The sequence below is a fragment of the Glycine soja genome, chromosome 9, assembly GCF_004193775.1.
Source record: "Glycine soja cultivar W05 chromosome 9, ASM419377v2, whole genome shotgun sequence".
Lineage (NCBI taxonomy): Eukaryota > Viridiplantae > Streptophyta > Magnoliopsida > Fabales > Fabaceae > Glycine > Glycine soja.
Genome location: NC_041010.1, coordinates 4804425 through 4826011, shown reverse-complemented (window position 1 = coordinate 4826011; position 21587 = coordinate 4804425). Strand labels below are relative to the sequence as shown.

Sequence of the window (21587 nt, the reverse complement as noted above, 5' to 3'; positions counted from 1 at the left end):
TTCATTATATAGCAACAAATGTGAGATATTTTTCAACTTTGATGATGTGAGCAGTGGTTTTATTTTTACTTGGGATGTGGTTTAGGATACACCACCGAAAATAGTAAAGTAAAGGTTGTGATACCACTAGAATGTATGCTTTTTAGGCATTTAATTTTTCACATCCGTTGGTGCAAAAAAAAAAAAAATTTATATTATATAAATTTAAATATATTATTTTCATTTATGAGACTTAATATAACAATTATTTTATTCTCAAATTAAAGCTCATTGAATATCTCAATTAAATGAACACAACTACTTTTTGACTTTGGAGTAGTACAACTAGTAGTAATAAACATAAAATTGTTTTATTCTAAAATTATAAGTATTATTGAATATATTAATTACTAGTAATTTACATTTTTTTTAAGAATGGTTAATGAGTGTGACAAAAGAATTGTTGAATAAATTGAAGGTTATATTAATCTTCAGGTTCTTCACCTATTTAGTGAGAGTGATTTCTAATTAGGTTCTTAAGTTTTTTATAATTGAATCCTTGAACATTTATTTAATTTTTAGTGGTTTTAAATTGCGATTGTGTTAGAATTTATTAAACATTTAAGTTCTCACATCTTTTATATATATATATATATATATATATATATATATATCAATTTGACTTCAATAGGTTATAATATAATTCGACGACCAATGCTCTCTCATGTAGGTATTTTTGTAGAAGGTAAGTGCACATACTTAAGTTTGTACCAAGTTATCCACAACATGTACGGCCCGAATAATCAAATGAAAATACAAACATGGCATGTTCGCCACACAACTACTTATTTTTACTGTAAAGATTTAATAAATATGAAAAAAGAATTATCAAGCTTCACTCTAAAAACTTTGATAAGTGTCACCCCTAAATCAATGTCATGTCCTATCAAGCACAATAGTGAACCTGATAATTTTTTTTTTGTCTCATGTTAATAGAGATTACACTCATCCCTCAATCCATTGTAATAAAAGTTAATCTTACTTACAATATGTAATTATCACTAGTTTAATTTTTTTTACATATAATAAAAATTAAAAACAAATCATTTTGTTAAATAGACCGTTCTCATTTAGAATTGAACTTACACCAACCTTTGGAATGTTATCAAGATCATTTAATCTAAGAGTGACAACAAGTGAACAATTGGTATATTTTTGAAATGTTGATTATGAACACAAGTTTAATAACCTAAAAAATAAGAAGACGGGGAGAACAAAGCATAATTAAAAGATGATAAGCTATAAATTGATAATTACTTTCTTATAAGAAGTAATTGAGATTTGTATTTCTATTTTTCATCAAATGAAAAACAAAAGGCAAAGGTAATCTACACTAAGCCAATTTATCAGATTATACGTATCATCCTTTTGTATGTACTAAAGGATGTTTCAAGTAATATTTCTATTCTGTCATTACTTAATAAAAAATAGTTTTATCTGTTTTCTTTTAAAACTACTTTATATCATATAAAGTTATTATAATTTTTTAGAAATTTATTTATATAAACATGAAATTAAGTTTTATATTTACATTGTTATACATGATCACATAAACTTTAACTTTAATAAATGATAAAAAAAATTAAAAAGCATATAGAATGATATTTTTTTGATACTTCCATAAGAAGGATATATGAAAAATATCATTAGCACTTTTAAAATATAAAAATAGTATTTATTCACATATTAATTTAATTTAAATAAATAATCTTCAATAATACATAAAAACTAAAATTCAGCACAAGTTCCAAACTCAGTTGCACAAGTGTTGTCAGTAAAAAGCCAAGAAAGGCATAGCCATACAACTTTTCATCTCAACGACTAATATACACAGCGGGAAACAATAACTACAAATAATGTCTACACTCAAAGTTAAACTTTATGCAAAAACCGCAAACTATGCTGCTTTTGGATAAATGAACCTGAATTGTCTGAGATTTGGGAAGTTGCCGGAAGAGAACAGTGACACCATTGTTTGGAACCGAGACCTTCCTTGGCCTGGATGCTTTTATCGTTTGATTTGGAGGCTCCAGCTTCTTCATTTGAGTTTAGTGTCAAAACCAGAACATTAGTTCCCATGAACAAATCCAAAAGAAAAGAAAATAGAGGAGCCACATTGCTTTACTCACCAATAAAGGAGCCAATGTTAATCATCTGCCAAAACAAAGCAACTGAGAAATATAAAAATTACTATAATAGGTGCTGAAAACACAAACTTGATTATGAATTAAGTGATACATTTAAAAGAAAGAGTGATTAGGAGAATAAAAGAATAAACAAGATAATCATATCAATGTAACCCATTGTGCTTCTTCATCTCCCTTCCCATAATCGTTCTATTATCTTCTAATTAGCAATTCTTCTTAGCTCATTAAGAATGGTCAATGATTTGTTTCTCTTCGGAGAGAAGAGAAGATAATAAAGCATCGTGAGGATAAAATATTCCCTGTTTTCCTTCGCAGAGAATGGATGAGTGTAAAGAGAAACCATTATTAAGCCAGCCAATCTGTAAAACACCCAAACAGAACCTTAATATCAAGAATCACCGAACCTCAAAGAAAACCCATCAACTGAAAAATATAGGGGAAAAAGAAAGTATAAACTTTACCTATGTGAGAACAAAGATTACCGAAAAAAACATATTTGATGATGGTTTTTTGACACATTTAATGATGATTTTGAATTATTTTTTAATTCAACCCGTGAAAAGTAAAAAAATTTCACAATAATTCCTAAAAAAGTTATCATTCTAAGATGACATTCAAGAAAATAATCGCCTTAATATGGTATAGTTCTAAGATGATTTTTAAGTCAAAATCGTCTTAAAATGATAGCTTTTCTAAGACGATTTTGACTTAAAAATCGTCTTGAAAGGATAACATTCGAAGACGATTTTAACTTAAAAAATATCTTAAAATATATATTTTTTTAAAAAAGATTGAGAATTCTAAGACTGTTTTTATATAAAAATTATCTTAAAATATCTTTTTTATATATATATAAAAAAATAAGACACAACACATATTTCTTGTACATATAAAATGATTGTAATTAAATCCATAAAGATTTAAAATTGTATGCCAGTAACATCTTTTAAACTATGCAATTAAATTATGAAACATATATCAACCTTGCTTACATTACAAAAATTAAATACTAATAGATTAACAATTAAATTCATAAATACTAATAATGAGGGAAGACAATTATGAATACAAAGGCATAATTATATCACTATTCCACGTAGAAAGAAAAACAAAATGGAAATTCTGGATTGGAATTGCTCATTTCATATTTATCAACTTTTGCCATCTCGGAGGCAAGAATAAGGAGCCAGACACTGAAAAGAACTCTAAGTGCTTGCTTTCCAATGAACTTTCTCAAGAATTAATCCCTGCATGGCATTGACATGTGTCATTCCCTTGGTAGCCTCCCATTGTACCTCAAATAACTAAAGTAACTTATGTAAAATAATATTAAGAAATAAAATAAATAGATGCACAATTTAAAAAAAAATGAAAAGATCAAACATTGTCCCTCCCATTGTTATAGAGCATAAGCCTCAAGATTCTCTAAGGTTGGGAGCCTCACAATAATATTAGAAGGCATTGATTCCCTTTTCCATTGTGGTATTTAATCACAGGGAAATATTACCAGCTAAAGCAAATATTATAGTCTACATTTTAATAATTACATAACAATAATTGCTCTTCTTGAAAAAATTCAAAATGAAAGATTAACTCTCGTCATTTAATTTCATGGAGAGACCATCCTTTGCCTATATAGGCTAATCAACCCATCATACATGAATTAGAATAGTTTTATCGTGGGACTAAACAATTTTGCACATCACTTCCTCAAAGTGAGAGAACAAGACGGGGCAATGATTACCATGGTCCATGAACAGAAAAGGATGAAAAATGATGTACTACTCACCCTTGTACTAAAGGTTTTTGGAGACTTCTCTGAAATATTGGGTTAACTTTGTAAGTCTTTTCATTCTTCTTGCCAGAAAGAGGAAAAACTTACTGAAGTAAATGGGATAAGGCGAGGCTCCATAGTGGTAAAAGTGATGTTCTAGAACTATGGAAACTTAGCTAGATGCAAAAACAAATAAAGAGAAGAAGAATATATACAATCCTGAGAAATGAACTAGATATTGATTGCAACATCCGTGATCCCTCTCCTCCTCTGCTGCTTTCGTTGCCTCTCAATGATAGTCACCAGACACCAATAATAACTGCGAAATATAAGCTAATTTGATAGTCAATTTGGATTAATAAGTGGGTGTAATTTTTTTGCTTTATTATTGTTTTTAATGAAATAATGAAGAAATTAACATCTTCACTATTTTTTATAAGAAAAATTCAAAAGAAGAAGATTTCAAGTGTTTTAGAAGAAAAATTGATGCAAAAATTGGAAGAAATGGAAAGTCCGCTTAGTGTGCAATACATGCTTAGCGCGAAAAAGACCCACGAAGAAGTCCAAAAGTGCGCTTAGTGCGAAAGCCCGCGTTAAGCCTGAAGTCAACATGAAAATTAAGCTACGTAGTGTCTATATAAAGAGGAGGAAGCAAAAGAAAAAGATAGTCTCACAACCCACACACAGGGTCTATCTCTTAGGGGAAACTCTCTCTCTTTAGTCATTTTCCTTTTTCTTGTTATTAGTCATCCATCACTTTCTTCCATTAACCCCTTGACATGTAAAGCCTCTCATGACTATGAGAGGCTAAACCCCTTTTGGTGGGAGCCTGAAGGCCAAACTCTTGTAATGTAATTTTTTCCTATTATCTATTTAATGCAATTCTGTTTTTATTATTCTTCTCTATACTTTTATGCTATTATAGTCTGATCACCCATGTACTGTTTAAAGGATAATGCATTGAAAAAAGGTTATTTTCTAAAGAATTGGGGAATGATATCTTAATAAATTCATTGCTAGAAATAGATTGACATTTATTTTGTCCATGAATTTTTGTATCTCTTATCGCAATACGATTTGTTATTTTAAATCTGCAAAGAGATTTGGGGGAAAATGATAAATAAACTAGGCCCTTCATACGAGAAACCAAAGATAGGGTAATTCAGTAGATGCGGGTGGAAACATGGATTTTATAAAATAGAGAAAATCAATTACATTATATTATAAGTAGTTTTGGCATATTAGGCCCAACATCTTTGCATTCTCACTCTATCTTCATTTTATCTTTTATTTTTCTTATCTTTTACTTTTCTTATCTTATCTTTCTTTATCTCATATTTTCTTTTTATCTTTATCATCTTTTAATTTAAATATTTTATCTTCTATTTTTATATTTAAATCTTTATCTTATCTCCTATCTTTCTTTATCTCCTATTATTTTATTTCCTTATCTCTTGCTTTTAAATTGGGTTTGAATCAATTTAAGTACAAACAAAGTCCCTGTGGATTTCATACTCAGACTTCTGAATATTTTAAAATTGGTACACTTGTCAACCGATTAACAACCAATAACAACAAAACCCTAACAAACAAGCACATGCCTCTAGCCACAACCTCCTAAAGGAGAAAAAAACACTAAAAGAGTATTCCTCTCTTGCCCCTGTCCTCTCCCTCGAAGACAAACCCTCTTTTTACAGAATCCCAGGTCATTGGCGTGGTGACGGCTTTGTAGGACAACTTTCATGGGGTGGAGATTTTCTACTTGGTGAGGGAACTATTGAAGAAGATTAAGTAGAGGGCAATGGTCAGGGACAAGGTTCTTGTGGGGTCCATCGATTGGGTTGACTGCAGGGGCATGATCGAGAATGTCTTCCACCAAACCTCCGAAATTCTTGACCCTCCCGCTACTAACATCGATCAACTTCTCAATGGCAATGCTAGCCGAGCACAGGTAGAGGGTGAGTGTGTGAGGACAACCATGAGGATGAGTAAAGGGTGAGTGAGTGAGGGCAACCATGTGGGTCAGCGAGTGAGTGAACGAACAGACTGAAGTGAAAAAATGAACACGCCAATGATGACAATTTTTGCAAAAATCGTTGTCGTTCATTTCTTTTATTCATAAATTTATAACCACATTTTATTTTAAGAAGATTTCAGAGCAACCGTGTTGATTTGACATAGTAAAATACTCTTTTTTGGTGATGAAAATAGCAAGGAAAATAAATGTTAAAACATACCCATCCATTACAAAACGCAAGAACACATGCATGCTTAGAGGATAAATCCACAATTTTAGTTTCCTTATTTTTTAAAATTTTTTAATTTTAGTTTTTTATTTTAAAATATAAAATTTTAATTTCTTAATTTTTAAAATTCCTAATTTTAGTTTCCTATTTTAAAATAGAAACATTTAGTTCTCCAGTTTTGTAAAATCTACAATTTCGGTCCTTCCATCAAATTCAAAGAACATTTATTGGTAAGAAATTAATCTAATGTGATCTAAATTTAGTGACGTGACATAAAATTATTTCTTGAATCTATGTCATAACCAATTAATATCTTAACCATTAACTCTTTCAGTTTGACGGAAGGACTAAAATTCCACATTTTAGAAAAGCTAAAAGTCTCTATTTTAAAATAGGATGACTAAAATTACGGATTTTAAAATATAGGACTAAGTGAGGTGTATTGGATTAAGATTTTAAAAGACTATATTTGCATAAAATGTCTTGTGAATTTTAAAGATTATGTAAAGTAGTATGACTTATCAGATTTTTTTACAAGATTTTTATAATAGTTTAAATTTTAATGAATGAATTTATATCATAAGAATTTAAAGGATTTGAAAAATTTCATGAATTTTTAAAAACATTCAAAATTATAAGAGTTAGTGAAAAATAACAAAAAATGATAAAATTTGGATAAAAAAGTAAAACCAATATAGTATTTTTAATCTTTTAATAGCTAAATTTATTTTAACTTTATGTCCTTCTATACTAACTCTTGTAATAATATTTTCTTTTTTTCACTTTTGGATTTAAAAAATATAGATTTAAAATTATACGTTGGTTTTCTGATTTTTTTTAATTACTACAATTATTTCATGATAAATTCAATGACATGTTTAAATGGGTAGAAAGGAATGATGAAGGTGAAAAATTTGTAGGGAGGTTAATGAATTACGTGGATGACGAAATTAAAGGTGACAGTCAAGAAAATATTACATCTAGCAGGTAATGAACATAGTGAGTATACAAAAAAAACATGATTAGTCTTAGCAGAAATAAAATAAATATTAATTTAGAAAAAAAAAGTGTAGAGGAAAGGAGTATATTTAACATTTTTTTATTCCAAAAGAATAAGTGAAACATATATACTACACACATTTTGAAGAATATTAAAGAGAAATGAGGATATTTGATGATAGAAAAAAAAGTCTAGTGACCAATAGAAAAAAAAAAAGAAAATAGTCTAACAAAATCTCAAGGATTTGGATGATATTTTTTAATAAATGTTTTATACTAAAAATTCAGATGAAATCATTGAAATAATTCTTAAAAAATAATCCATCAAAATTTGAATATTTTTTAATATCAAAAGACTTTTTATAAGTTATCTAAAATTCTAAATATTTTTTAATATCAAAAGACTTTTTGTAAGTTATCCAAAATTCTAATTGAATACGGACGAATTTTGTTGTCCTCGTTAAAAAAATCTTAAAAGTCTTAACTTAATACTATAAGACTTAATTATACCATTTAAAAATCCTAATTGAGTACTATAAGATTTTTTTTATAAAAAAAAGTCTTTTAAATCTTTTAAAATCCTAATCCAATAAATCCCTTAAATGTCTTCATTTTAAAATTGTATATTTTAAAAAATAAAAAGACTAAAATTACATTTAAGATTTAAGCCTAAAAATTAAAATCAATTCTTGCAATAACTTCACCAGCAAGCTGCCATCTGTTATGGAAAATCAATTCTCTTATCATTAATTTTGTCAAATTCAATTCTACTAAAATATAACGCGCTGAATGACTTTACTTTTCATATTTGTCTTGACTCCAACAGCCGCCATAAGTGATGGATGTTTGACTCAAACAGTTTGAGGGTCTCTGGGGTGAACAGTCCCACCTAGATGTGAAAAACGCGTGTTTGGATTGGGCGTAAAAGAAATTAGAGTGTTTCTTCCCGTGCCTCCATACTTTGATTCCTGCACCCACTCCATTACATTACGAAAAGATCAACGCGTAATGTAATTTTATATTACCGAACGAACTTTCTGCAATGTAATAAGGCGCAGGAAACAAAATATGGAGGTGCAGCATGTTTCACTCAAAAAATTTATTTTAGACCAATTAGCTAGGCCTTTTTATCCGACCCGGCCCATTTAAATGTTCTTACACCTTGAAAAAGAACAAAACTTAATTATACTTACTATTGTTCTTCTATTGAAAGTTTTTATCTCCATAGGTTATGTAATAAACATTTATATTAAAAATCAACATAAATTCTAGAGATAAAATTTTAATTTTGAAAGGTTGACTTTGGTGAAGCTTAGAGATGAACGGGCAGTGGTCTTCCTTTTGATATGGTTGAAATATGACAGATGAGTTGGGTAATTACAAAAGATACTCTAATATAACGATGATTTTTGGTATAATAAGGATTAGTAGTAATAAATGTGTATATTTATTTCAGTAATCTATGGTTGGTTTTTTTTCTTTCGAACATGTGTGTGTTACAGAGGCAATTTTGTTCGAAATAATTTCTCCTAGCAGAGACTCGAACCTTAGTTCATTGTGTTATGTGAAACTAACCTCTTCTACTAAATATATATTCTGCTGGTTTCTATGTTGATCTTTAATGCAATTCTTCATAACATGAATTATGGATATCACCTTCCATTTAGAGAACAAAGCACATGAGATCTAAGTTTTGCTATAAAAAAAATTATGATTAGCAGCATATGCAACGCCGCTTTTGGCCATGTACTAATTTGTCTAACTTTGCAACCTGCTGAGGCAGTTTCCCCTTTCCTTGTCACACACTATTATGTCACTTTTGGTCTTCTTGACCAATCATTCATTTACTTTTACCATTTCTTCATCAAAAAAGTTCCCACGCACTATCACTTCTTTTGCACTTACAAGAGGCTTCTCCTTAAACTCCTAGAATCTTCTGTTTGCTCACTAACATCATCAGCATCCCCACACCATGATCACAGAGGATCTTTTTCAACATGAAGCATAACTTACTAGCGAATGCAATTTTCATTTTCCCATTTGCTAGAAATCAAGGTCCTATATTTTCATTTTACTACTTGTAAACTAGAAACTGAGGGTCCTTACAACGGTCTTTGGCACTATTTGTCATAATTTGGATCACCAAAGAGGGATCATCTGCACTTCAAAATTTGGCAAGTTTGTTTGCTCCCTGGCCCAATATTTTTCTTTGTAATACTTGGTCTCGTAAGTTTCCTAAATCCTTTCTGCATATGTTCTAACAGATCTCGTTGGACTCTGCATTGTTGTAAACAAATATTACTTTTTGATTTTTATTATTTAAATATGGTTCATTGCTTGCATTAAATTAACAGTTATAAATTATTGGATAAGCATAATTAGAAACTTAGCTGTCATACTTTTTAGCACATTAACCAATTATGAAGAGAACAAAACTATTATTGGAGAAACTTAGCAGCCAACTAGTACCTTAGACATTTGTTTTTTCTTGAAGAGTAGTAAATCAATTAACTTTACTAAGTGTACTTATGAGCATATTTCAACCAATACGGACTCTGCTATTGCTTTTGGAACTTGTTTAACTCATGCTTTGAGGGTGAAAATTGTTATCTTTTCCTTCAAACGGCGCAAAGAATTTTGAGGCCTTAAGTACTATAGAAGTTAAAGACTATACAGACTATACTTCTACCTTGACTTGTCAACCCGTTTTCTGTCTTTGGATCCACTAAAATTTTCTCCCACATTTTTTTTGTTGGAACAACCACCATGGAATAAATTATAGCTTCTTCCAGTGAACTAATGATTGTCCTTGGTAGAAATGGAAGCTAGCAAGGGTTGAATATTAGAAATCCAAATAATTGATGGGAAAGATAAAGAAAGTTAGAATGCAAGGAATGAAAATGGAATTATCAACAGTTCAATATATCTATCCTTAATATTTTCGTGTCCAATGTGAGATTAAAATCAAGTGAAATTGCATTATAAAAAGTGTAAACAAAACAATTTAGCACCTTCTCAACTGAGCAACAAGCGGAAAACACTTTACATTCAACCAAAAAACATTCCTCCTTCCATGTTGACCTTCCCAACACGAACACATGCTAAATTGGCAGTAGAAGGATGCAAAAATATCCTGTGTAGCCAGCCCCATTATTAATCAAGTTACATTTACTGAATAATAGCACTGTAAAGTTCTAGAATTGATTTCTTTTTGTGAATTGATATGAGAGGTATGTTTGAGTCATATTGTAAAAATTATGATAATGAGATAATCTTCTCATCCATTCATATATATTCTTTTGCAATTGTGTTCTTAAGTTTTGCATCAACTTTTTCTACCCCACTTTTCCCCAAGAGTTAGCACAGGCAGGGACACACGCATGTTAAGCAATAATATACTATTGTAATATTGTTTGTAATCAAGGAAAATACAATCTTATTATGATATTATTTTATATTTGCGACTCTGTAGCTTACCTGGATACTGAAGGAGATCATGACAATGCAAATCTCAAGTAAAACATTTGATCGAGCACCAAGTATTCGGCAGCTATTTCCACCCAAAAATCTTGAGGAAGGCAACGGATGTGACACATGTTCTGTTCAGTTCATCAACCATCAATGTGACACACCAGAAAGCAGAATCCATCAATGCTATAGTTCAAAACCACTTATGTTAGAAGATGGGACTCCTAGCCCCAGAAATTCCATATCTTCTATTCCTTCCAATTCCATTGAACATGCTGTATCAATATATCAACAAGTTGATCGGTCAAGTACTTCTGCGATTTCACCTCTTCAAGTTAATGATCAAATGGTTATTCAACACATTAATTCTTCAGAACCCCCCTCAAGTTCATTTCCGGCCTTCAGTAAGTTTAATGTGCTGATTGTACATTATTTAAAATTTTGTTACACCATGATCCATTACCTAAGCATCTTAGGCAGTCGTTGTTTCTTTTCTGGTATAGTGTGGCACTCTCTGCCTGGTGTGGTATGGAATTAGTAGTTAAAATGTGTGTTGATATTCAATGTTTGCATGACAGGAGATAAAGTACCAATGAATCTTCACATGTATTTGCCCTTATATAGAGCTTCATTGAAAGGTGATTGGGAGAAGGCCAATGAGTTCCTAAATTTGCATCCTGGTGCGGAGAATGCCATGATTTCAAGAGGGTGGGAAACAGCTCTTCATATTTCAGCTGGGGCTCGACGCACCAAATTTGTGGAGGAACTTGTCAAAAGAATGAGAACTACAGACTTGGAAATTCAAAACAAAGATAACAACACTGCACTTTGTTTTGCTGCTGCATCTGGGGTTACCAAGATAGCAAAGCTGATGGTTGATAGGAATAGAAACTTGCCAGTTATACGAGGTAGTGAAGGTGTGACACCACTTTATATAGCTACATTACTGGGCCAAAGGGACATGGTTTGGTATCTCTATTCAGTGACCAATCATGAGATTCTAAAAACTGAAGACTACTTTAGCCTATTGATTGCTGCTATATCTACAGATTTATATGGTAACTTTCGAAAACGAGTTATGAGTCCATTTAACAAACTTGAAAGTTGTAATAATTCATCCATGAACTTTGTTTCTCAGATTTTGCCTTACATGTACTTGAGTGTCAACCACAATTAGCAACTTATCATGGTTTGAATGGGGAGACAGCTTTACACGTGTTAGCAAAAAAACCTTCATCATTTACCAGTGGCATTCAACTAGGAATCTGGGAAAGATGCATCTATCCATGTGGGTAACATACCAGGAAACTGTGAAATTGTTACATTTGACGATATCTTATGTTGTTATGCTTTTGAATGTAATATTTATAATGTCCTTATGTAGATAGATCGTCTGTTATGCTTGCTGTATTTATAATTCAAGCACTATAAATTATGTTGAAGTGTCAAGACCTATAAAAGAAAATGAGTCCAATAAGAAGTTAAGTTCTCTAAAAGGAATGACACGGTGAAATTTATTTTTGAAGGGATCCAAGTCAAACTAGCAAATGACTATAGATGCCAGTCTAGCATCTTCCAATCCCAGGCACCTTTGACTTTTCAAGGTATGTTATATTTTGTCAGCTGGCAAATATTTGGAGCAACATACATAAAGAAATGAGCTTTCACACTCACAATAAGCGTTAGACTTCATGAATCTTTTTCACACATTCATGATACGTCATTAGAATGATAATTTGGCACAAGTATTCATGAACTCTTAATACTGGTCAATATTAAAAACATTAACAATCACTTTTCCAAGGTCAGTAACAGATTTGAATATTTAACATAAATGAGCTATTGCTTCTCTATTATGTCTATGAATCAGGATATTTGTCATGTGATTTATTATTTATATCGAATTGAAGTTGCAGATAACCTATTGGTGACTGGACTCTGTCAGGCTGTCAAATATATTGGTATGCTGCCAACCTGTAACTCTCACAGTTTCACTAGAGTTGTTTGTCTTGAGCTAACTTGCCTTACTTACAGTACCAGGATTTGAAGCAGTTCAGAAGAAAAAGACATTGAACGCACAGGCATTAAAGTTAGTGCAACGTCTTTGGGAACTGATAGTGTCTTCAGACGAAATACAACATGGAGACTTAATTAAAAGCCCTTTGTCACGGCCCCTATTTATTGCTGCTGAATCTGGGATACCTGAGATTGTAATTGAGCTTCTTTACTCATATCCAGATCTACTTTGGAAAGTTGACGGCCAAAATAGAAGTCTTTTTCACATTGCAATCATGCATCGTCAGGAGAAAATATTTAACCTGATTTATGACATAGGGGCACACAAGGATCTGATAACTTCATACAGAGATAATAACAATCACAATATACTGCATTTGGCTGGAAAATTGGCCCCTTCAGAACAACTTCATGTTGTATCTGGTGCAGCGCTGCAGATGCAAAGGGAATTATTGTGGTTCAAGGTCATTGTTCAATCATTATTCTGTTGTCAGCTTTCTCAATTTAGTTTCTCATTGAGTATCTAATGTTGTTTTGACACATTTTATTTCTTGCATTTGCAGGAGGTGGAAAAGATCATACAGCCTCTATTCAAGGAGATTAAGGATTCTCAAGGTAGGACACCTCAAATGTTATTCACTGAGGAACACAAGGAGTTGGCCAAAGAAGGAGAGAAGTGGCTGAAGAACACTGCTTCATCATGCATGCTAGTTGCAACACTTATTACCACTGTGATGTTTGCAGCAATCTTTACAGTACCAGGCGGGAACAACAACAATAATGGATATCCCATTTTTATGCACACTACATCCTTCAAAGTTTTCGCTCTCTCAGATGCTCTTGCATTGTTCTCCTCAGTAATATCTGTATTGATGTTTTTGTCCATACTCACCTCAAGATATGCACAGGAAGATTTCCTTGTGTCACTACCTAGAAGGTTGAGTGTTGGCATTGCAACCCTTTTCTTCTCCATCATTACAATGCTCATAGCTTTTGGTGCAACATTTTTCATTGTACTTGGACATCAATTGGCTTGGATTGTCATTCCAACAACCCTTGTTGCTTGTATCCCTGCAATATTGTTTGCCCTTTTACAGTTTCCTCTTCTTGTTGATACAATCTCATGTACATATGGAGCTGGCGTATTTTCTCGTTGAGGTAATTAGGTAAATAGAATTTGAATAGTTTAAGTTTTCATTTTAGTTGAGGTCTTAGTTCTGTGGCTGCTAACTCTGCCTCTGCGTAATTGTGCTGAATGCTCATGTTCTGGAAACACTCAATTATATACTTAAAAGTGTGGGTACAAATTTTGGCTTGGTTAATGTAGGTTTGTCTTTTAAAAGCAAATGGGCATTTTCTTCTTTTTTTTCCCATTAAAAATTGGCTGCATGATATTTATGCAAAATTTGTTGCTTGGATACGTAATCAGACATCGTACATCCTCCATTGTTAATTAGTATAAGAATGTCTTTTTCACATTTTCTTTTTGTTGTTTTACCTTAACAATTCCTATGAATTGAGGAAATCATACAGTGTTAAGCCTCAACTTGTCTGTTTCAAGATGCGCTTGTTGAATTTTTTCTTTGTATCAAAGCAGCCTTTTTTATACCATATGCCAAAAAACATCATGAAATATAGAATTCATATATAATTTAGTCTGTGAAAATCAAAACGTGAAATATTCTGATAGCAATATCGGCACCACAGGAAACATACCAATAAGAAAGCCCACTTACCTGAAGGACAACGCATAAGAGGGGACAACGCAATATTCAATTATACGCATAGATAGGTGTTGGCTCGCAAATTTCATCACATTTATTTGCGCATTCAACTCAAATTCCACCAAAGAATGTTCATTCAAGTTCGACCAATTCCAGAACAGAATTAATTTCTTGTTTTCCTTTAACTGTTCAACAACCGTTGAAGGAAACAACACAATATTCAATGATTTGAAGGACGTGGCATTTAGAGTTTCAAGGAACAAGGGAGGCTCTTGTAGAGTCTGAAGTGATGTGCAATGTTAGGTATATAGACTTCCAAGGAAAGGGGGAAGCTCTAGTAGAGTCTGAAGTGATTCTCATCCAAATGTTTAGTGTTTTAAGGAGCAGGGGAAGCTCTGGTAGAGTCCAAAGTGATGTGTAACCTTCAGTATCTAGAGTTTCCAGCAAGGGAGGAAGGTTGGCTAGAGTCTTAAGTGAAATGCACGATGTGGTACTTAGAGTTTTAAGGAACAGAGGAAGTTCTGTTAGACTCTGAAGGGATTTGCATTCTCCAGTATTTAGTGTTTTGAGGAACGGAGGAAGGCCTAATAAAGTCTTAAGTGAAGTGCCATATGCAACATCTAGAGTTTCAAGGAACAGGAGAATCTCTGGTAGAGTCTGAAGGGATCTGCATTTCTTGATATTTAGTGTTTTAAGGGATGGGGGAAACTCCAGCAGAGTTTGAAGTGAAGTGCAAGAATCGGCATATAGAGTTTCAAGGAACAGGGGAAGCTCTGGTATTGTTTGGAGCTCCCTACAACTAATTGCATGTAGATGTTGCTGTTGTATAAGATTATTGATCAACGAAGGTAACCTCTCAAAGTGACTTCCTTTGAGATGTAGCCATTTAAGCTTTCTATGATGTTCAAATGATGAGGAAAGTGCTTTGACCTTTGTCCATTGTAATTTCAGTACTTTCATATTATCTGATATCAACAAGAATTCCCTAAGATTCATGTAATCTTGAAGATTAAGATCACTGAAGTTGGGTGAATGGGAATTGCTTGTGAGCTTGGTAAGGGAGCTGCAGAAACAAAGGTCCAATTTGGCAAGTTTCTCAGGAGAAAAATTCTCTGGCATGGATTTTAGAGGGTAATGATACCAATAAAGAAATTTTAGTTCAAATGCCAGAAATTGAATTCCATCAACAACATCAAGCTTATAAAAGAAACCAAAATTATGTCTATCATCCCAAAAAATTCAAGAAAATGTAGTTTCACTACTACAAAACTGATCTTCAATGAACATCGATCTAAGACGGTTTTTTCAAAATCATCATCGTTCAAACACAAGATGGTATTTTTTTAAAATAATTGAATCTTTTTAATGACATTTTTATAAAAACCACCGTAAAAATCAAGTGTACAAAGCCGATTTTTATAAAACCGTCATAGATATCAAGTGTTCAAAGACAATTTTATAAAAATTGTCATATAAATCAAGTGTTCAAATGGTATTTATAAAACTGTTATAGTTATCAAGTGTTCCACGACAGTTTTTTTTAAAACTATCTTTAAAATCAATTGAAATCAAATGTTTGAACCCCTTCCACCCCTTCTCTTTCTCACTTTCCCTAACCTAATTTGAACCCAAATCCCTCCTAATTTGTTCAGCTTATTTACATGTTATCCAATTTTAGTTTTCAGCACAGAAAACAGAAATTGAGAATGAAAATAATTCTAAGCTATTCTCATTTTTTTGTTTTATAAAACAATAATAAAACAGTAGAAGTTTTGGAAACAGATTTTAAAAAGAAAAAACTTATCCAACCAGTTTGTTTATTGTTTTCATTTTAGAAAACAGAAAACTGTTTTTAAAAACATTAAACAAACACACCCTTACTCTTTTCAAAATGCCATTTCCTTTCAAAATTCCTTCTTTCTTTTTCTTACTTTCCCTCACCTTGTCTCTTCTATTCTATCTAGTTGCTTGTTTCACGGGCCAAAGGACCTTCTTTGATTTTCTTTCCAGAAGTTTCCATTTGATTTTCTCTTTTCTTTTATTCTTTATGCATGCTATGGCCTTGTCTATTTTCTTTTCACATTGAGTTTGCCATGCTCTCAATTATTTATTGTAAAGCTAAATTGCTTCTCACTTCTCAAGAATCTTATTTATCTAATTTAAAAAGTGGACTTGAATACAAAAAGTTGACCCTCTGCAAGTTGAAAAGGATCAAGTCTTCAGTTCAGGACAACAAAACTAGTTCATTCTCTTATCCAACAATGCAATGGCATGTGAAAAACTCATCAAATTTGCTTATCATAGGTAAAACACAAGAAAATTCCATGGCACTACCAACAAAATGAACTCAAATTGGAGAAATCTTATGAAGAGTTGGAAAGTGGACAAATTTCAAAACAAGAAGAAAGTCAACACCACCACACTCATCCTGTTTGCATATACAAGGTTCCATCAAACATGCACCAAGTTGAACCGAAAGCCTACAGACCCAACAACATCTTGATTGGTCCTTGTCATCACAGAGCACCACAGTTAAAAAACATGGAAGATCTCAAGATAAAGTTCTATCACTGCCTCTATGATCTGATGAACAACGAAAATGGCGCCAAACTAGATGAAGATTTTAAGTTCCTTGAGGAACAAGAAACCAAGGTACGAGGATGTTACATGGAGGACATCAAACTCAGCAGCAATGAGTTTCTACAAATGATGTTGGTGGATTCCTCTTTCATCGCTCAGCTCTTGAGGAATCTATCCGTGTGTGAATTTGGACACATCCCTTGCCTTAGCAGCATGTGGATGCTTCCCATCATTCCCTCTTAGGTCCATCATTCCCTCTTAGGTTGAGCATTAGGCACGAAACTCGAAGGACAAAAACCAAGACCTCAGCATCACATGATTCACTTTGTAAGTGAACTTATTGAGGCTGGTGTGAAGATCGAAGCAAATGAGAGCAAACAATTGCTTGTTTATTGACATAACCTTTGGGGAAAAATACAGTTTTCAAATCAGGGAACTCACTATTCCTCCCTTGTACATCAATGATCACAGGAACAGAGACGGACTCTGATACCATGTTAGATTTCATCTTAAAACCAATTGGTATTAAATGAAGTTGTCCAACAGATATATAAGCTGCATTCCAAGGAGTGAGACAGCCGATGTGGGACTTGGGTATTTCTCAACAATTACTATAAGAGCTCCTTTGCTCACCTTCAAAACTCCACCTTCACCAGTATACTTGTACCCTTTAGAATCAAGGGTACCTAGTGATATGAGATTTCTCTTCAAATCTGGTACATGCTTCACATTTCCAAGTGTTCTAACAACGCCATCGAACATCTTAATCCTGACTATACCAGGACCTGCAATTTTACAAGAAGCATTATTTCCCATCAAAGCAGTACCATTGGACATAGTTTCATATGTTGAAAACCAATCCTTATGAAACGTCCAGCCAGAATCAAGAATCCACTCCTGACTAGATTTGGAATGATCATCAGAAACTGTAAGAAGTTCTCCATCACTACAACTATCTTCAGCAACACTGACTTGACCGAAGTTTGTTTGTTGCTTTCCCTTTGGTTCTGTAGTTGCCTTATTCTTGTTCTGCAGCTTATAACAGTCAGTTATGGCGTGCCCCTTTCTCTTGCAGTATTTGCAGTATTTATTCTCATTTCTCGCAGAAGTTCTCTCTTGGTTTCTCCCTCTAGCAACAAGACCCTCTGGTTGAGTCTCCGAGTCACCAAGAAGATGTTTCATCTTCTCCTTAGAGAACAATGCCTCATATTCCTCTTCCAGAGTCAGTGTATCACGACTGTATAATATTGTATCCCTAAAAGTGGTATAAGATTGAGGCAATAAACACAACAAAATAAGCCCCAAATCCTCTTCGTCATATTTGACTTCCATAGTCTCCAAATCAGCAACAATTTCCTTAAAAACTGATAAGTGGTTAGACAAAGAGAGACCTTCAGACATACGATGAGAATAGAGATGTTTCAAATGCAATTTGTTGGTAAGACTTTTAATCATACACAATTGCTCTCATTTCAGCCATAGAGCAGCAGCGGACTTCATCTTCATAACATCTTGCAGAATCTGATTTGACAGATGAAGATGAATTTGACTCGTTGCTTTACGATCCTTACATTGTTTCTCCTCTGGCGTCCAGGACGAAGGTATCTTGTCGAAACCCTGTAAGGCCTCATCCAAATCCATCTGTGCAAGAACGGCTTGCATCTTAACCTGCCTTAGCGAAAATCTGGTGTTGTAATCCAGCAACGAAATCTCATATTTCACGGTTGTCATTATAATCGTGAAAACCAGAGCGAAACAACCTTGCTCTGATACCACTTTGTAGAAAAATATGCACAACATTGATAAAGGAAGGAATAATTAACACACAATTTTACGTGGAAAACCCTTTTGAGAAAAACCACAGGCAGAAGAGAAGCACTTCACTATGTTGAAAGAAAGGTACAAGAGAGAGCGTGCCAAGAGGCTAGATTACATAGCCTATATATTGTAACTGCTAAAGTAAAACCCCATTACAATAAAGGTCCAAACAATAAAGGCCCCAGACCTTTTCGTCTCGACCAAAAATTTGGGTCACCAACTCTAACAAGAATTCATTTCTTTTCTACTTAATTGCAGCTTTTGTTTCATTATTATGTTCGATATATGAACTTTATTTCTCAATAGTTTGTATTCAAATTTAATCTCTCAATTTCTTTGATTGATAACACAAGTTCCAAAAGGAACCCACACGTTGCTTTGGATATAGTAAACTCTGTTTAGAGTGAAATGTTGGTGAAAAAGTGGCTTTTGGAGGCAACCAAACATAATGCATAACTGAGTTTGATGATCGAAAAGTGCTTAAAAAGAAGTTCTTTCAATGCCTCTTTGATCCAAGTGGTGTAAATGGAGCCAAATTAGAGGAGGCTTTCAAGTTCCTTGAGGAGCAAGAAGCCAAAGTTTGAAAATGTTACATGGGCGAAATCAAACTGACCAGTGATGAGTTTCTAGTTTCTACAAATGATGCTAGTTGATTCCTCTTTCATCATTCAGCTCTTGAGAGATTTATCACAGAACCAATTCAAACTAGTCCCTTCCCTCAGCAGATGGATGCTGCCCACCATTGGCAGGAGTTGATCATTCTTGAAAACCAGGTTCCACCAACTCATTGTTTTGAACAAATTTTTTGAGCTCATAGATAATAATAGTTTTTGACAACCATCCATGAGTTTGAACGATCTCGCCTTTTGATTCTTCTACCATTTGCTTCAACCTGACTCAACCAAAATTCCAGAATGTCAGAATACTCATAAGTTTTTGATACAGCACGTGCTTGATCTTCTTAGAAACAACATTTGTGGTTTCACTCCAGAGATGCATTGGTTCTGCTATTTCGTGACACTCCTAGTGGTGGCTCTGCAGTAGTAATAACTAATACATGATTAGAAGAACTATTGGGATGTTCGTGATTTATGTATTGTAATTTTAAGCAAAAGCACCTTACTATTTTGTATCTTCGTGCTTTATGCATTGTTAAACACCTGCCTCTACTTATAAAGATTGTTTCAAAAGAAATTTTTATTTGTTTGTATCCATAAAAAAAGAGTTTCATATTTGTTTTTCAAATTGATTTTGTTATATAACTAGTTTTCTCTTTTTTGTATATGCATTTCACACACAAATCAGTTCCTCTGCAACCAGTTTTTTCTACAGCCAATGTGCAACTAAAACTTAATTAGTGATTAGTTAATGTACAGTAATGTAAAGAAGAGAGGGAATGTAGTGAATGATTCAAATTTTGGCTAGAGGCAGTAGAGGATCAAGGTTCATTTCACACACCACAGCAACTAAACAAAAATTTTCTTTTATTGAACCATCTCAAATTACTTTCATTTTATCATTATCCATATGTTTATCAGATTTTCTTCTCTAAATCATTAAGGCCTGGATTGCTAGAAAATAGTGAGATAAAATTAATGATGTTTGTGCACTCTAATATACACTCCAAATCATTAAATTATACGTATGAGATAAAATGTCCTTTTTCAAAAGGCACTTCACCGAGCATTATAGGTATTTTTTTATTTCCAATATCTTAATATTTTTAAACATTAATTAAAGAAAATTAGGGGCTTAAGAAATGCATATTTTTTGGAAGAGTTTCAATTAATCTAATCTTAAGCAGCACGATGAAAACAACGTAATGCTCTTTTGGGTCAATTGTGACGCCTTTTATCCCTCACATATATGTACTAATAATAAAATAAGTAAGAAATCAAAATTAATTAATTTAAAACACATTTAAATACAAGTTTTTCAAAAGGGTAAAAGACTCACATTCATTTTTTTAACATCATAATAAAATTTGTTCAAATAAATAATAAATCATCTCGGCTTAAAATAAGGTCGTCCAAGACTTCATGCAATTAATGTAGAAACCTATACCCCGATGCCGCCACATCATATCAGAGCAACACTTTATCTCATACATATATGTACTAATAATATAAGGGATAATAAATTATAATTAATTAAAAGTTCTTAAAACACATTTAAATAAAAGTCTTTCAAAAGGGCAAAAGGCTCACATTCACTTTTCTAATATCATAAAATGATTCGTCCACTAAATACTAAAATCATCTCGGCTTAAAACAAGGTCGTTCAAGACTTTATGCAATTAATATAGAAACTTATGTCCTAATGTCACATCCTATCAAAGCATTATGTCCCAACGTCCTTCAGCACAAGGTTCTTTAAAACAATTCACCTAGTCATTTACTCCCCCGAACACAAAGTTCGAGATTATCACAGGATCCAAACACAAACAACACACAAGGAGTGAGTCATCATATTCCTAACTAATAGAGAAACAAGACAACTAGATATACATATCATATAAATGATATACAACTTACTTAAACATAACTCACGTAATTCCACCACTGTCATTTAAAATTCACTTTTCAATCATCAATCACATTACACATGAATCACACACTTCGATCAAGACATAATAACACTCATCAATTTCATGATAAACAATTAGCAAGCATTATGCAATAGTTATGCTAAGACTCAAACCTATATACAATGTGATACCATGTCAATGAAAAACCACTTTGGGACGCTTAGGAGTACATAATAAGACACACCACAC

The 21587-nt window shown here is 32.8% G+C and overlaps 1 protein-coding gene across 3 annotated transcripts; it reads left to right on the top strand.

Annotated features, from left to right (window-relative positions):
- The first annotated feature begins 9031 nt into the window (after positions 1 to 9031).
- LOC114366966 lies at positions 9032 to 13992 on the top strand. Of its 3 annotated transcripts, none has more exons than XM_028324026.1 (8): positions 9032 to 9379; positions 10678 to 11077; positions 11252 to 11731; positions 11812 to 11961; positions 12200 to 12277; positions 12584 to 12634; positions 12708 to 13153; positions 13253 to 13992. In XM_028324026.1, exons 2-8 carry the CDS (start codon positions 10702 to 10704, stop codon positions 13844 to 13846), a joined length of 2175 nt encoding a protein of 724 aa, XP_028179827.1. In that variant the 5' UTR covers positions 9032 to 9379; positions 10678 to 10701; the 3' UTR covers positions 13847 to 13992. The 3 variants fall into 3 exon arrangements, with proteins under 3 accessions (XP_028179827.1, XP_028179828.1, XP_028179826.1); XM_028324027.1 differs by having other exon boundaries at positions 9032 to 9431; positions 12590 to 12634; XM_028324025.1 differs by having other exon boundaries at positions 9033 to 9431.
- The last annotated feature ends 7595 nt before the right edge of the window (positions 13993 to 21587 follow it).

Bases quoted from the DNA above. Each gene is read 5' to 3' on its own strand.
- LOC114366966 (XM_028324026.1), top strand. From the start codon at position 10,702: ATGACAATGCAAATCTCAAGTAAAACATTTGATCGAGCACCAAGTATT. The intron at 11,078-11,251 runs GTAAGTTTAATG...TTTGCATGACAG, and splicing joins AAGTTCATTTCCGGCCTTCA to GAGATAAAGTACCAATGAAT. The intron at 12,278-12,583 runs GTATGTTATATT...ATCGAATTGAAG, and splicing joins GGCACCTTTGACTTTTCAAG to TTGCAGATAACCTATTGGTG.